The following is an 18,669-nucleotide window of genomic DNA, read 5'->3' on the forward strand; positions in this document are numbered from 1 at the left end:
GCACCTATAAAACACACTGTTTTTCTATAGTGGGGGGAACAGGTTTGTTCAAAGTGGGCTCACGTTGACTCATCCAATCATACTAAAGATTAGTTTGTTTATTGAATACTTGAGATGTAATAAAATGCCAAATGCGTTTGAAATGGACAGGAAATGGTTTTGGAAATGACTTTTTTCTGAAGGTTATTTTGAGAAAGCGTCATCTTAATATGTTACTCAAAAAAGCATCTTGCTGTCTCAAAATGATTTGCATTAGTACAAACTGAGCCCTATAGCTATTGCCCCGGTATCTACATGATATCACTTTAAACCCCCTAGGGGCCTTTTACCCCAAGTGGGGAGACTTCTACCCCAAGCGTGGTGTAAAAGGCTCCCTCAACACCTTTTTTATATATAATAACCTTCCGTTATTATTTCTTTTCACACACATTATGTTGCTCCATCAATATTCAATAAGAATATATATATATATATATATATATTTTGTGACCAGCAAAAAGCTAAATTTCCTTTAGGGGTGCCTTTAGCCCCATTGTAGCTTACGGCATTTTATTCTAATAATCAATGACTATAAATATATTTATATAATTGTTTTATGTACCACCTCATTTTATTGTCACCTCATTAAGTAATAAATGTACCGTAAGTGTCTTTTTGCCTGATTTTCAAAACCTTTTTTGCTTCATATCAAAGGTTGTAAACTTGTGATTTATTTAATCTGGTTTGCTTTGAAATTGGAAAAAAAAGGTAACAATACAAACCTTTTAATGTTCAGTTCACGTACATAAGATAAAATTCACATTTCCATACAATTAATTCCATTTAATATGGAATTAAAGTTTTCATCACTATGTCCTTGTAGGCAGTGTTGAGAAGGTTACTTTGGAAATGTAATAGGTTACAGATTACAAGTCACCCTATTTAAAATATAACAAGTAGTGCAATTATTTCAATTACATTATTATTTAAGTAATGTAACTGATTACATTTGATTACTTTTTGATTCGTTTTCAACATTTCTAATGAATGGTTTGAACTGTTAATCATTGTCAAGCATTTAAACCAGGCAGGGTGAATAAAAAAAATAGTAAAAATCTGCATACTATTCTTTTTACAACTGTGTGTGTGTTCCACCTAAAAATATTCAGATGTAACCCCATTTGTAATCGTTAACATTTTCATAAGTAACTGTCATTTAATTACACATTTTTTCTCAGTAACTGCAACAGATTACAGTTACATTTATTTTGTAATTAAATTACGTAACTGTGTTACATGTAACTGGTTACTCCCCAACACTGCTTGTAGGTCACAGCAAGGTGGAGAGGTTGGGTTATATGTATTCAGTGTGGTTTCGTAATTCGTTAACCGTATTGATACGCATACGTCGGTGATCACTGTGTACAGTGAAGATAGGCTGCACACTTGATAGAAATAAGGCATTTTATAATTGCATGTGGTTGCTTGGTTACAAAAGAATACTCATAAATGGAAGGTTCCGTGAGCTAGAACGTGTTCCATTTGGGTGAATTCACAGAGAACAAAGATAACATGATATTAAAGCCATACTGTCTGTGTTGTCCCCTATTCCTTTCTTCAGCCATTTCCACAACCAATAAACATACATAAAACATAAACAGCATCAAACAAAGCAGATTTACATTTATGCATTTGGCAGATGCTTTTATCCAAAGCGACTTACAGTGCACTTATTACAGGGACAATCCCCCAGAGCAACCTGCAGTTAAGTGCCTTGCTCAAGGACACAATGGTGGTGGCTGTGGGGATCAAACCAGCAACCTTCTGATTACCAGTTTACCAGTTATGTGCTTTAGACCACTACACCACCACCACTATGACTTATACAGATAATAAACACCACACTGATCTTAAAGGGATAGTTCAACCAAAAATGCATTGTGAGGACCAACAGAGCTGAACTATTCTTCTAAAAATCTTTGTTTGTGTTTAGCAGAAGAAAGAAAGTCATACGCATCTGGGATGACATGAGGGTGAATAAATAATGAGAGAATTTTCATTTTTGGGTGAACTGTCCCTTTAAGTCGCATTATTTGATTTTGATAGATTTTGTTTAGTATGATTACCAGTCCACAATGGAGAGTATGTCTTTGTCCCTTTACTCTCTGCTGCGACATTTTTAAATAATAAAATAATGGTTTAAACTTTGACATAATATTTAAGGGAGTGACATCGCAATTTATTTGTACTACATACAACATAGTACATGGAGGTACGATTCTCTTACAGTCATTTAGTATTTTCATTTTTGTTTACTTAAACTGGCCTCATCAAGCTTAATAGTTCAACTCTGTTATAGTGATTTCTTTTAAGAAAACATATTTGTACATAGCACTAGAATATTGACTGTAATCCATTATATTTTCATTCTAAGGCTGTTATTAGTCATTTTTGCTCTGATGCAAAATTGACTCGTTAAACATGACTTATAATTTTTTTCTAAATCGTATGTGTGATTTATAACAGGCATGCTTAAAATGTGTGATAATATTAAAGTTTACTCCGTTATCTATTAAAATTTTAAGTAAACTCCAAACTTATTGTGACAGGGTTCAGATAATACTGAAGCACTTGGGCTTGGGGTTAGTAACAATAAATAAATATTGGTACTTTGCAAGGCTGTAATCACACATTCAGGACACACATGATTCCCAAGACTCAGAGTAATACTTTAAGATGGTTTAAAAAACATAATAACAATAATAATAACAATAATAATAATAATAATAATAATAATGAGATTCTCACCATTATTTATTTTTATATTTAATAATAATAATAATAATGTTGTTGTTGTTATAATAATAATATTATATCATCATCATCATCATCATCATCATCATCATCAATAATAATAATAATAATAAAAACCATAAATATATATATTTTTAAATCTCGTTGTTATTATTAATAATAATAATAATAATAATGATGATGAGATTCTCACCATTATTTATTTATTTATATTTTTATTTAAAAATTATTATTATTATCATAATAAATCTTAATAATAATAATCATAATGGTGATGATAATAATAATAATATTAATATTAATAATATGTTTTTAATTATAATTCATCAAATTATTTATTTATTTGGCTTTTCACTATTTTTATTATTATTATTTTTATTATTATTATTATTACTATTACTACTGATGATAATAATGATAATAATAATCATCATCATCATGATTTCCACCATTAATTCTTAAACTACAACTTCCAACCCTAAACATGTGATTTCATTCTAGTAAAGTACCAATATCATTACTCATCTTAAGTGCTATAAAATTATTGTTGTTGCGTTATTTTTTGAGAATGACCTATTTTAAATGTAACACATCTATAGAAACACATTTAAACACAAAGTAAACATCTAGCTAGTTTGTCTCAGTTTATCAAGTACAATTTGTTTTCCCAGAAAAATGTAACAAAGAATCTCACGAGCTGCTTTTTCTGAACCTCTGCTGGGCTCCGTTTATCATGATATCCCTGTTTATATCTCTGTGGTGTGACCACAAACATTTATAAAAAGCATGTGTGGTGGAGCAAATGGTACAAGATCAAACAAAGCACAAGTCCAAGCACATGTCTCTAATGAGGCTTCTAACAAACAGGCCGTCGTTTAATGCCACGCTCCTGTGAAGAAGAAAATGCCCAACTTTGCGCCTACACCCATTAAGCTTCACAGTGCATAAAAGCCTTTTACAGGCTGAGCTCATTGACACAATGGACCACTGAGGACTTCCAAACTATAATCACATTATCTTGAAGGGAACTATAAACAATAAATCAAACAAATTTAGCTGCAATATAGCTGGAATGATGCCGGCAAAAAGATCCAGTCACTGTAAAGCTGTAATTGATACCAGAGAGAGTCTGTCTCTCTCTCCCCCTCTCTCCCTCCCTCTCTTCCTCTCTCCCCCTCTCTCCCTCCCTCTCTTCCTCTCTCCCCCTCTCTCCCTCCCTCTCTTCCTCTCTCCCCCTCTCTCCCTCCCTCTCTTCCCCTCTCTACCTCCCTCTCTTCCCCTCTCTCCCTCCCTCTCTCTCTCTCCCTCCCTCCCTCCTGATTTTACGAATTTGATACATAAAAAAAAGCGGGAGGTGTGCACAATAAACTTTGAAAACATGTATTTGTAAGAGAGAGAAAAATCTTGCAGTTGCTTTATAGCAGAAAGTAATAAAAGGTTTATGTTTAGGTCGAAGCGTTTTCTTTGGTGAATTTAATTTAGCTCAATAACTGGGGTCTCTGATATTCATAAACGATAAGGTAATATTTATTTAAAAGAAATTGAGGCATTCAATGTCTCTTCACAAATTTGGACAGTTTTTAAATATCTCTTGTTGCTCAATATCTCAAAGACATTATTGGTGAAGCAAAAACGTGTGTGAAAAACACTTTGGTGTGACGTCACTTCATGGACTTCAATGTATTCTGCAGAGCTGACGCGAGTCCTGTGAAAGACCCTTAATTTGTATAAATATCACTAAATTTCGCACATAAATCATTGCTCTTCACTATCACAAAAGTGACCGATTATGGTTTCAAAACGGTAAATTTCTCCGAAAGGTGAGGTCCCTGAAATTATAAAAAAAAAATGTCATGCAATTATTTATTTTGTGGAATTTGATAATTATCCACAGCACACCTGACAACCTTTCACGGCACACCACAGTGGTTGGGAAACACTGATCCAAACTACTCACTTTAGTGTAAAGCCCCAATTATACTTCGCCTAGACCTGAATGCTAGGAGTCTGTGTACAGGACGCATGACGCAAATTTCATCATCAGTGGAGTACTCGAGCACTGAATGCGTGTGGCCCGTTTTTTTTCAAACAGTGCGTATCTCTGGTACCTGGAATTATTTCCATTAACGAATGGGTCCACAAGGTGGCAACACTCACAAATGATCGGTTGCTGTCACGAAGAAACGCTAGATGTAATTACCCCTAAACAACAGGAGACAAAGTTGTAAACAACAACAGTGGACGTGCACGTCAAGAAGTGTGTATGAGGTGGTCCAGTATCTCATAGCAGTCGTAGCACGCATGCGTCAACCACCTGCGTATGCATGCACCAAGGCGCGCACCGCCAAGCGAAGTATACTTTGAAAGGCGATCGCTCGGCTCTATGCAGACGCTAAGCGTTCTAGTCAAAACTAAAGTAAACTTTCAACTTCAAATGCTTACAAATATGCAATATGTAGTAAAATGCATACTATAATCATTGTTACAGTTACCTTGAACAGACTGAAATTTGTAGAGAAAAATATACATTACCTGTATTAAAAGACTTACTTGTGGCCGAGCTCATGTGCTACTGTAAGTGCCACGGGAAGGCCTGTATCTTCATTGATGCTGCAGCTGCGATGTGGTTGGCACATCCCAGCCATGTGAGACAGTCCTAACGTCTCGCACGGCTTATTAATAGCTGCACAGATGTCTTTCCTGTGTTAAAGATAAAGTGATGAACCTCTTTACTGTCAATCTTGCTTAATACAGCTCATCAAGATGAACAAATTAGTCATTAGTATGATACAGTACATCTCTATTAACAGCAACTACTCAGAAAAGACTTGAAGATGCAAAGCTGCTCAAAATCTGAAACCTTCATTAGACACTTAATCGAAAAGGTGCAATTACATCAAGCAGAGGGCAACCACGTGTGCTATGATTATATGTAAACAATGTAAAATGAATTACAATCAGGCTGTGCATACCTAGTGAGCAGGACAGCCACATCATGATGGACTGGATGTTCATCACCCTTCATGTTAATGCCCTTCTGCCACTTACAGAAGCTGTTCAGGCTGTTGTCAGCGTGATGGGTGATCTTCAGATCCTCCTGACAGTTTAAACCCAATAAAAAGGATTAAATATAAAGATATAACATCTTTGAATTACATCCAAGATAAACTTTATTGCAAAGACACCATTTCTTAATCAACGTGGCTGTGTAGCAATTGGAAATGCAACCAGACACAAAACATGGCAAGCATCAAAGGGGTAGCACGTTTTAATAACTTGTTCAAAGAGCCTTGTTTAAAGATATATGCACCTTGAATTCTATATTAATAGATGTTATATTAGTTTGCTATAAAAAACTGTGAAACACTAAAAACAGCTATTTTATGTGTTGCACATTATTAAAGGCAATGTAAGCATCAGTTATCCTTATACAGTATATAAAAGGGATATTGCCTATTTAGAGATTTTGATGGTTATTTTCATCTTTTAGGTTAGAAATTTATTTTATGTGTCATATTTTCCCTGTCTTTGTCTAGACTTTCATGTTGATATGCTTGTTTAGTTCCCTGTTCCTGTTTCCTGTGTTAGTTTTGTAGACCTTTGCAGCTTTATTTACAAAAGAATAAACAAACTAACTATGCAAACCAAATAAATGCAATCTAAATAAATGCTAAAAAAAAAACCGAGCATAATACAATTATGACTGAAAACCTAACCAAGGGAAACAAGTTCTAAATACACAAAGGAAAACATGGAACACCTGGGGAAACCATCTGGGAATGAGGAACACTTGGGGAAACAATCTGGGAATGAGAAACACCTGGGGAAACAATTAGGGAATGAGGAACACCCTGGGAAACAATCGGCGAATGAGGAACACCCAGGGAAACAATCTGGGAAAGGGGTACACCTGTGGAAAACAATCAGGGAATGAGGAACACCTGTGGAAACAATCTGGGAATGAGGAACACTTGGGGAAACAATCTGGGAATGAGAAACACTTGGGGAAACAATCTGGGAATGAGAAACACCTGTGGAAACAATTAGGGAATGAGGAACACCCTGGGAAACAATCTGGGAATGGGGTACACCTGTGGAAAACAATCAGGGAATGAGGAACACCTGTGGAAACAATCTGGGAATGACGAACACCTGGGGAAACATTTAGGGAATGAAGAACACCTGTGGAAACAATCTGGGAATGAGGAACACCTGGGGAAACAATCTGGGAATGAGGAACACCTGGGGAAACAATCAGGGAATAAGGAACACCTGGGCAAACAATCAGGAAATGAGGAACACCTGGGGAAACAATCTGGGAATGAGGAACACCTGGAGAAACAATTAGGGAATGAGGAGCACCAGGGTAAACAATCTGGGAACGAGGTACACCTGGGGAAACAATGAGGGAATGAGGAGCACCAGGGTAAACAATCTGGGAACGAGGAACACCAGGGGAAACAATCAGGGAATGAGGAACACCAGGGGAAACAATGAGGGAATGAGGAACACCTGGAGAAACAATTAGGGAATGAGGAACACCAGGGGAAACTATCAAGGAGAATCAATCATGAAATAAAACTACAAAAGGACTACACAACTAACACAGGAAACAGGAACAGGGAATATATGACAATTTGAATGAATGTCACAGGATGTCCATCAATGACCGACACCTTTGAAATATTTACATTCAGCAAACATGAATGTTTCTAGATTTACAGAGCATTGGATTAGGGCTCATATAAGATGCAATTATTAATTTAATAGTGTTGCATTTTATCACATTCCTGTTGCAATTGCTTATTGCTTTATAAAAGCCACTTGAGGCTGTGCATTTCAGTGATTTTACCACGGTTAAGGGTGCTTAAGACATCAATCCTGGCAACATCCTTTAACCATGGTGAAATAACTGTAACACATGGCCTCTCATTGCTTATTGCTTTATTTCATTCTTGGGCCAAAGGCACTATTAACACATGTATATTTATGTTACTCCACATATTCTGCAGTTACATTTTGCCCCAGGACTCTTTGCAGCAATTGTTGATTCACAATGCCTGGTCTGTTTTTTAAGAGCTTGATTTCTTGAGGCTGCACTCCCGTCTTGCTTACCTCGTCTTTTTCCAGGAGAATGAGACGCACAACTACAATGTTGATGGCATTTCCAATACTGGCATCCCGAAACAAGCCTGCCACCTAGAAAACAGCATTCTGAGATCTAAGATATTCTATATATATAAAATCGAAGCAATATCACATGAGCAAGAGTGCGAAATGGCCCTACATCATCACTGATGAAGTGATTATGTACATCAGTGCTGATTTAGGGTCATATAGCACGATTGCGAGTGTGATATTGCTTATATACGACAGTTCAAAGAACAAGTACATTTAAAAAAATTGTAAAACTGAGTACGGTCATAAAAAGCATCACTAATGAATTCAAAAATATCACTTCAGAAATAGTATCACAACTTGTGCTGTTTCTAACAAGTTATTGGATAAACAAGTGTGTGTGTGTGTGTGTGTGTGTGTGTGTGTGTGTGTGTTAGCGCACTGCTCTACGAACCTGGCGACCAACACCAGTGACAATTATCTGAACTGGTCCCGGGCTTCCCCTAGGTCGACTCAGCCTAAAATGAGTACCTGGTGCGGTGTGTAAAAAAAAAACATTGCCACTGGGGAGACAAAGGCGGTCGGGCGTGGTGCTGGCCACCCACCCCCTTGTGTACCGTTCTGGCCTTCATAGGTGCTCGCTAACAGCACTTGCCCCTACAGTCTGTTAAGGCTAAATGGGGGATCTTTGTGTGTGTGTGTGTGTGTGTGTGTGTGTGTGTGTGTGTGTGTGTGTGTGTGTGTGTGTGTGAGAGAGAGTGAGAGAGAGTATACTATATATACTGGTTTAGCATTGAGTAGTGTATATTAATTTGTATATAAATGAATATGTATCACCCTAACCTTACCAATCCATTTAAAGGACATAGGTGCCGATTTGTTGATTTTTTTCAACAAAAAAAAACATCCAGTAATTGGCAGCTCCGCGGACGGAAACGCCCCTCCGATGGGAGAGGCCAATGGAGAATGACCAGACTAGTTCGAACCGACAAAGTCCACGATAACAGCTCTGTACAACTGTCGTGAGAAGAACACAATCCCAGAACGCCACTCTGAGATGTGGGCCGATGCCGCCCTGGCGGCACGAGTGGGACCCACACAACACCAATCAGGCGGTCTTAATGTTGTGGCTGATCGGCGCATGTGGCAAACTTAGCTAGATCTCATAGACACCAGCTCTAGGCACACATTTAGAATATAGAAAAGTGCTCTTAGTCCAAAAAAATCTGTAGTAGTTTTGTATAAATCTTTCCATAAAGAAATTGTTTCACTAGCTTTAAAGGAATCGTTCACCCAACAATTTAAATTTTGACTTAATTTTGACGATTTGTTGATTTTTTTTACCAGTGGGTGCCCAAAATAATAGAATAAATAATATAAACCGAAATAAATGTGCTTCTGTTTATCACACATACAAAAGTTATTTCTGGTTAAGCATTTAAGGAATATTTTTTATACTTAATGTGCCAAATCACGGGTTTAAAACTTCTCACCATTTAAAATGTATTTTCAATAAACCGGTTCAAATTGTATCCTATGTCGCTTGCCTGTTCCGACACTGAATGGAGGGAAGGACGATAATGTAGCAAAATTGAACGTGTTTATGACTGATAAGGGTAAGATTCACGCTGAAATGATTAGAATAATCAGATAACATACTGCAGCCACTGCTTTCAGTAAAAATGAAGAAAAGTGAGTGTTAAGATGCTGCATATTCTGTCAATCACATGCATTAAAACACAATGGCCGATCATTCAGGAAGCATACATCAATAGCAGACCAAGAAAACTATGTGTAGGTGATACATCTCTCTTGCCTCTTCCAGAGTGAAAAATCATTCTAAAGCACTGCCCTCTGAACTATGGAAATTGCTGAAACATGTTTTATTTAACACATCTTGTGCCCAAGCATTCATAGTATTGGAAACAAAAAACATATTTAAAAGAACTTTACAGTTGAGCAGTAACTAGACACAAATTTACAGAGATTTCAGGATATCAATTGTGAAAAACTGTGATGATGACTCAAAAAATCCCCCTAAGGCACAAACCATTCATCTTCACTACTGATTCTATAAATTGCAAAGAAGATGCACAAGAGTAAACACAACAGCAGTTGAGTCTATTTCACAATCTCTTTGCCTCTCTTTGTACTAGTAGTTCAAAGGCCCCTGAAAATACATGAAATGAAGAAGTGTTGACGACTTTCTGGAGGGGAACTTTACAGAGAGAATTCCAATAAATCAAAAGGTCCACCATTCATCCTTTTCTGGTTCCTGACTTCTTCAGAAGCACTGTAAAAACTACCGAGACGACCAATCCAGTCGGAGAACAACAACCACTTTAAGTGTAAGTTAATGAGTTCAAGCTCAACTTGTGCAGTTGTTGGCTGTACTCAAGGGCAGCGCTTAACACTCATTATACTTTGAGAGTTGGGACACTGTCAAAAGACAGTAGTCGCGCACTATGGAGCACGGCATCGGCATTATGAAGCAAAGTCTTTCCAGCAAGTCAGTCCACTGTCGGCCATATTTGAAACGCTCTCGGGAGGCTATTTCCAGTCATGCCAGTGCAGCTCCTATCTACTTGGAATGGTGGAACACCGAAATCTCAAAAACAGTTGGTCAAGATTACGATCAAAGAACTTATTCAAATAAAATTGGACAATACTGGAATCATAAATTGTGCTTGTAATCTGGCATACCGGGCATTTTCCCAGTGGGCCCACACACATTTTGGGGCCAATCAGGGGCGGACTGGTCATCGGGAGAACCGAGCGGGCTGGTGGGTCAGCCGCGAAACGAGTCGAATGGGCCGCAATAAGCTAAAATGAGCCGCCGCGCTATGCAGAACGGACTACAAAACGGCGCCGCGATATGCAGAAAAGTACAGCGAACTTTTGGCTATGTAAAATCCTGTGCCGATTAGTCTTCCCAGTCCAGCCCTGCTCAGGAGCAGTAGCTGGGCATATTGGGCATGTACAATTGGACATATACTCTACAATTGATCAAAAATGTGTTGCGAAATATATATGAAGAGAGAAAAACTATCGTGCAATGATTAGCCTTATTTATGTCTGGTAAAAATGAAGGGAAAAAAGCCAATATATATCAGTAATCGTAGGGAAAATTTTCTGATAATCGATGCGTGAAAAAGGGATCGATCCCAAGCTTAATAACGAAGCAATGCGAAGTCTGAAATTTCATTGCATATTCACAATTCTATCCGATTTGATCATTTATAATTATTTTCAGAAATATGCAGAAAAAAAGATTAGTTCGTACTGAAAGTTCTTCATTTAGACAGCACATACAATACATGCACCATACTTGAGATCTAGAGTCACAGGTGCATTTAAGGCCAAGGAGGTTTGGCTTATTTGTGTGGGTGTTTATACAAACAGAAAAATAATACTAATGTTACATGCATTATAGATCTGCTATGATTGAAGGATAACTAATGTCTAATGAAATATAATGACTTGATGCAAACACACACAATATAATATGTACACCGTGGAATAAGCGTAAGAGATTTGCATATCATGTAATATTGCACCAATAATTACATATATAGATATTTTGAATGGTAGAGAGGTGGCAAATAGGAGGTGCCACCACCTATCAAGCTTGTTTACAAAAATGCAACCGCATTGCCATGCAGGACTGCAGGAATCACACATCAAAATTTGCTAAGGGTTAGGGTTTTGTTCAAATCAGGTATGAGCAATAATAATAGCAAGCACCACTTTTTATTAACAGATAGGTTTGTTACTCACAATATTCATGACAGAGAGCACATAGCTCACGACTCCTTTGCTACCATGGAACTCCACCATTTTAGGATCAGCCACGACTAAGGTCTCTACCCACTTCTCAGTGCTTATGGAGCGTTGTCTAATCCGTCTGCGTTGTTGCCGTATCTCCCAACGCTCTCTCTGCCTCTCCACCTGCTCTGCACCTCCCGTATGATCTGAAGAAGGCCAAAATATGAGTGATGTTAATTATTGTAATGCTTAAGTACTGTATGGAACTTCATCTGTGTTAAAACACTTTCTTCTATCCCAGCTTAATAAGCAGAGACAAATATAAGAAAGCCATTCATAGGTTAATAAACCCGATCCTCCAGCTCGTCCACCCTCACTACCCTTGACGGTGGGGCGGCCGAGGGTTATGCCACAATTGCCCAGGTGGATAAGGTGATCGCGGTACACCTGTGCCTACTGAGCGCCGCCACCTGGCGGAATCGGCCGGCACTCCCTTCCGAAGCATGTGAGATGACGTTGTCTTTGGCAGTTGGGTGTAACAAAACTTACTTACCTGTTCGCACCAGAAAGAACACGAGACTGGCGCATTTTATGGGCATTTTTAGGCCCAAGCGGAATACATTTTCTATGGAGAGAAAATTTAGAGAGAAAAAGAGAAAACCCCCCCCAGGGTTATGGGGAAGCACATGACGTCTTGGCATCTTGGGAACACAACGTTGAGTGAGTGACAGAAGGGGAACGCCTTGGTTACTGTCGTAATCTCCAGTCCCTGATGGAGGGAACGAGACGTTGTGTCCCTCTTGCCACAGACAGAACTTTACCGCTGTAACGGCCGGGACCTTGTCTCGGCTCCTCAGTGCAAAACCTGAATGAACTTGCCTGCAGGCCTCCCTTTTATACCCATATGCCGGGGGGGAGTGGCATGCAAATTCAACTAACCAAATCTCATTGGCCTTTTCTCACAGATCTGATGATGTTTCTGGCTCGAAAATGAAATGCAGTGAACTATTTGATCCTAATTATGCATAGTAAAGATAAAAAAATGAAATGGGCTCATTGTTTTTTAACAGGGAGATTTTAATGGTCTGTCATGATATGACATATGAGAGATGTCATACAACCATACGTGCGGACTCCAAAAAAGCAATAAACTGCTCAAATTTAACCGCCCACGAGCACTTTCCAGATGCCATGCATTCTCTGTAGAAATTGTTCCTGTCCACCAGCAATAACACACTTTATACATGAACTGCACTCATTGGTCACTGCCTTGGTGGCGTGTTCCTGCCCCACCCACAGCCAGTGATAATTTCAAGCAAGCCGGATGTGTATTTTCAGTGTTTTAAGGTATTATCTCAGCTGGGAGTCCAGACAGTCAAGTGATTAACACCTCCCGCAGAGAGGTGCTAATGGGCACTCGTCTCCCTCTGCCTGGCAGTGATTATGGTAATGAAGCAAACACCTGAAAATCAGGTATCACATTTGTAAAAACTGTCAAGATGACAAGTTGAGATGACGGTTTTCTTATAGACAGTGCCTCATATGAGTGTGTGGCACAAGTTGAGCCTGAAATACATTTTTACTCCAAGTAACAGTTAAATGGTTCTTAATACATTTCTATGTATATGGGCATTTGTCATCCCAAACTCAACAAACACACAGGGAACCTTTGTTTAATTTTTGCAATAAACACTTCATGTCCAATATAAAATCAAAGTCCTTAACCATAACCATTGAAGTACCACAGGCTTAAAAGCTAACATCTGGTCAAAATCATTTAGCCTCAATGAGTCATGATGCCCAGGGCTTTACCTCTGACTCCACAGGTTGCATTAGATGTTTGCCCCCCAAACAAAGGCTGCAGCAGCTGCTTTTCTGATTGGATGGCATGTCGCTTGTAGATGGCATGAGCCTGTGGTGCTGACTCTTCTTGTGGCGGCTTCAGTGGACTAATGAAGAATTCCTCCTCTGACAGCTTGAACAGCCCTGTCTACAGAGAATGGAAAAAGTTAAAGCAAACTGACATAAAATTAAACACCCTCTTCATCGCTCTTCACTAAGGTTTTATTGTTGGCCATAGCCAAACACGTTTATGTTTGGACATTATTCACAGGTTATTAAAAGGTCTTGTAATCAGAATGGTAGAACAACAGATCAACAAGTCGCTTTGCATTGTAGATGACGTCTTTGAATCCTGGTCTGAAAAGTGTGAGACCACACTGAAAAGATAGGGCAAGATTCTGCTCGCTTAGTAGGCAGCTAACCAAGTGCAAGCAAATCGGTTACATTGACCATGTTAACGCCACTATACCATTTGTATTGTCTTTATTCCACTGAAGCGCACAAGATGCTCTTGTAGTCCATGCATAAGCAATGAGAAACATTGCACAGTGTTTGATTCATAATTCCACATTTTAAACTGTCCTGTGAAATATCAAAACACAACCGTATTAGGACTCACCAGGCCATTGCAAGTGCTCAGAGCTGCATGTCCCGACTTCAGAGAACTGCTCCGCACATCTCCCAGAAAATAGCAGAGAGAATGGCCATGCCCATGTAACGTAGACCCTTGGAGGCCACCAGATCTCAGCTCTGTGATGAAGCCGGGTGCCAGAAGATGGGAGTTTAGGGTAAGGTTAAAGTGCAGGTCGTGCCCACCATACTGCAGATGGTAGAAAACTTGGGCAGCGTTCTGTGCGGTTTTTGCTGTCTCTCTCCTCTGTACTCGACTCACACGGTGGGACACGAGATTTGACAAGAAATGTCCAGCTGAATCCACTCTAAATGGATGAACAACTTCATAGTTGGGAAGCCCATCAACAGAACTATCTACAAAAACAACAGGGTAACTTATTAATTTCAAAGCAGTCACACACCTGAAGACCAATTTTTCTATTGGTCTATTAAATATATATATATATATATGAATACACTGATTATAACGTTGATTTATGTGACAGTCCTGTATGATGCAGGATTGTGCATTTATTTAATTTGAGCAATTTTGTCTCATTTGCTATCCTAGTATTGTTAATCTATATATCAGCCATATAGGACTTCCTCTAGATAAGGTTGTTGGCCAAAAGAAATGAATAAATAAAACGTTTCAGATGACCACTAATTGTAACAACTTTTCTGCTCTTTATAATGTGCTTTACTTTACTATAATTGCACATTGGTGCACAGGTCAATGACATGCCGATAATTATTTATTATGAATTTAAAAACATAAAAAATGCAGTTCACACAAAATAATTACTTGAATAAATCTCTCTATGATAAACACTATGATGAGTTCAAATGGAGTTCAAAATGGATTTTTATATTTTTCTTGGGTAAAGTAAAAACATATCTTGGTTTTACCGTTCGGACAGTAAAAAAAAAAACAACATTCTCAAAAAAAAAAAAAATATTTACTTTAAAAATGTTGGCATGAGTTGTGCAGAATAATAATGTATTATTTCTTAAAAAATAAGCAGTGAAACAATTTTGTTTTAAAATATGATAATTAAAAATGTTTGTCCACCAATTCAAAGTCATATGGTGCAACCGACATTGAGTGAGTGAGTGATGGGATGGATGGATGGACGGACGGACGGAGGGACGGATGGACGAATGGATGGACGGACGGACAGACGGAGGGACGGATGGATGGATAGATCAGTCAGTCAGTCAGTCGGAGTCATTCTGTTAAAGAAATAGACCAGAATACTGTATCTAAAGCGATTATATGGACTAAACACTACAAAATAGCTTAGAAATCCCAGGCCTAATTTCTACCTATTCTTAAAGTACCCTGCAGACAAACAAACAGTCTCTGTTAGATAGCTTCTGCCTGTTCATTGAACACAATACTTTGATCTGAATAATTCGGCTGTAGAGAAACAAAGCATTAGTGGCTGTGGGATCCTCCTAGAAATGGGATATGGGGTGGGGGAGGCTCCGTCCAGGCAAACATACTCATAACCACACAAAGGCTTTGATAGAAAAGTAATGTGACAGTAACACTTCACATGACAGTATCCATTGTATCCATATTACATTCACGGTTTACAACACAACTACAAATTATTCCGTTTTATTGCAGGCGGTTCCAAAACTCTGAAGCACACCAAATTTATACTGTTTATTATTATTTCCCAGTGAACTGCAACCTGGATACTGTGAGGTACAGTAATGTGTGAGCCAAACTTCTCATTTCTAGATGAATCAAACAACTGAAGCAAGTTGAAGATGAAATCATAGTTTATTATATGGTGCCAGTGGAACAACGAAACAATATGTGCCATTTAAATCATTGCATAAATCGTCTGTGAGCACAACAGGGCTCTAGAGGGGCATTTGCAATGGGCCATTAATATCACTAAAAGTTATCCAAAAAATATCCAAAGCAATATGCAGTGGTCCCTCAAAAGTATTTGGGAAAAAGGGGCATTTGCAGACAAGTTATGCAAGTAACATTTCTCTGAAATAACTTTTCTTAGCTATTTTTGCACTACTTTTAACCAGCTGATGTGGATGAAGTTCAAGTTTCCTTGCAGAATAATCACAGCTGTGGTTCACATCTCTATAGCTTTGGAACAAATTAAGAAACCACTGCAAAATTATCAGTTTCTCTGGATTTACTATTTATAGGTGTGTGTTTGAGTAAAATGAACACTGTTGTTTTATTCTAAGAAGTACTGACAACATTTCTCCCAAATAAAAATACTGTCATTTAGAGCATTTATTTGGAGAAAATTACAAACGGTCAAAATACCAAAAACAATGGCTTGTTTTCAGACCTCCAATAATGCAAAGAAAACAAGTTCATATTCATTTTTAAACACCACAATACTAATGTTTTAACTTAGGAAGAGTTCAGAAATCAATATTTGGTGGAATAACCCTGATTTTCAATCACATATTTCATGCATCTTGGCATGCTTTCTACCAGTCTTTCATATTGCTGTTGGGTGACATTATGCCACTCCTGGTGCAAAAATTCAAGCAGCTTGGCTTTGTTTGATGGCTTGTGACCATCCACCAAATTTAACAGTGGGTGTGAGACACTGTTGCTTGAAGGCCTCTCCAGGTCTCCATCTAACCGTTAGATGGCCAGATGGATGATCGGTGATGATCTGGGGGTGCTTCAGCAAGGCTGGAATCGGGCAGATTCATCTTTGTGAAGGACGCATGAATCAAGCCACATACAAGATTATCCTGGAAGAAAACTTGCCTCCTCCTGCTCTGACAATGTTCACCAACTCGGAGGATTGTTTTTTCCAGCAGGACAATGCTCCATGCCACACAGCCAGGTCAATCAAGGTGTGGATGGTGGACTACCAGATCAAGACCTGGTCATGGCCAGCCAAATCTCCAGACCTGAACCCCATTGAAAACCTTTGGAATGTGATCAAGAGGAAGATGGATGGCCACAAGCCATCAAACAAAACCGAGCTGCTTGAACTTTTGTGCCAGGAGTGGCATAATGTCACCCAACAGCAATATGAAAGACTGGTAGAAAGCATGCCAAGACACATGAAAATCAGGGTTATTCCACCAAACATTGATTTCCGAACTCTTCCTAAGTTAAAACATTAGTATTGTGTTGTTTAAAAATTAACATGAACTTGTTTTCGTTGCATTATTGGAGGTCTGAAAACACGGCATCTTTGTTATTTTGACCAGTTGTCATTTTCTGCAAATAAATGATCTAAATTACAATATTTTTATTTGGGAGAAATGTTGTCAGTACTTTATAGAATATAACAAAAATGTTCATTTTACTCAAACTCATATCTATAATTAGTAAATCCAGAGAAACTGATAATTTTGCAGTGGTCTTTAAATTAAAGCTGTATTTATGCCATTAAGTTTGACAGCCAGAAAGTGTCTTTTTATTCTGCATTATGGACAGAATATCTATTGATTTATCTTTTAAAACCAAACAAACTTATTTTTGTAAAATGTTTTTCTTGAAAAGTGTGCTTGTGCTTTCTGCATGCAAAAAAAAAAAAATGCCACTTGGTTTTGCATTTTATCTGATGCAATGGCAAACATACATTAATAATGGCGCAAACACTTTTGCACTAAACTCCTTTATGAGCACACAAAAGAGAGAGAAAATGCAGAAAATCACAGCAGGATTGATAAAGACACAAGCCCAAGTCACTCACCTGTTTCTTGCACATATCCGTTCGTTGTTGTGGATAAAAGTCCAGCTGATATCACAAAGCAGAGAGAAAAACGTGCTAGTCCCAAAACTTTAATGCCGAAGTCAAACTGAACCATCATGTTAAACTGCACAGAGGGGAAGATAAATCACTAAGCCCGATCTTTTGATGCATCTACACAGTCAATACAGAGAGCTTGAATAGTATGTTTCGCCTCAGCCTAATGAATTGATCGTTTTGACCCATCACATAAAAGCACGGTTTTGTATTGCATAGCCTATATCATGCCAAAGCACTGAAATGTTAGTCCGAATCAAATGATAGTTTATGGCATGATAAAAGTCTGCGAGTCCGGTGCATGGGCGATTTGGGATCCGTCCGTTACATCAACTAATTGCTGGGTTGAGTGCAGTTACCGATGCCGCACAGTGAAGAATAGCTCAAACTTGTTTCAGTAAAACTTTGGACAAGTACCGCCCTTTCAGCAGCCAGATTGTGGGAGGACCCCGGTCTTTGTATTGAGCTCGTCGGATTGAATCCATTCTGAGGCTTTTGTTTAGTGATATCCGTTTTCTTTTATGCTCAAATGACTTCCTTTCTCATATTTAACAAACACATTAACAATTTGTCAGTGCATTAATTAATTCGACCGTCGACGAGTAATGGAGCGTTCTCATAGGACCGTTCCGATTGCGCATTATTTTAATTGATGATTTATGTAGGCATGCGTTTGAAGGACGTCTTTGCGTTGCGTCTCGTGTGATGAGCGTTGTGTTTACAATTTTACGAAATCAACTTTTAAAAAGCGTCTTCAGGGCGGTTCACGCCTCTCCAAACA

General features: G+C 38.4%; 1 protein-coding gene across 1 annotated transcript in view; it reads right to left on the minus strand.

Moving 5' to 3' along the window:
• Positions 1 to 17,979, minus strand: part of LOC127645622 (A disintegrin and metalloproteinase with thrombospondin motifs 7-like) — a gene marked incomplete at its 5' end in the record, with an annotated part of 80,250 nt that extends 62,271 nt beyond the window's left edge. The window contains 7 exons of the mRNA XM_052129293.1: positions 5,344 to 5,493; positions 5,766 to 5,890; positions 7,909 to 7,992; positions 11,689 to 11,882; positions 13,489 to 13,666; positions 14,138 to 14,505; positions 17,835 to 17,979. Coding sequence (XP_051985253.1) covers positions 5,344 to 5,493; positions 5,766 to 5,890; positions 7,909 to 7,992; positions 11,689 to 11,882; positions 13,489 to 13,666; positions 14,138 to 14,505; positions 17,835 to 17,979 — 1,244 coding nt within the window. The remainder of the gene's footprint in view (positions 1 to 5,343; positions 5,494 to 5,765; positions 5,891 to 7,908; positions 7,993 to 11,688; positions 11,883 to 13,488; positions 13,667 to 14,137; positions 14,506 to 17,834) is intronic.
• Positions 17,980 to 18,669: the final 690 nt, after the last annotated feature.

Source organism: Xyrauchen texanus, chromosome 1 (genome assembly GCF_025860055.1).
Source record: "Xyrauchen texanus isolate HMW12.3.18 chromosome 1, RBS_HiC_50CHRs, whole genome shotgun sequence".
Classification (NCBI taxonomy): domain Eukaryota; kingdom Metazoa; phylum Chordata; class Actinopteri; order Cypriniformes; family Catostomidae; genus Xyrauchen; species Xyrauchen texanus.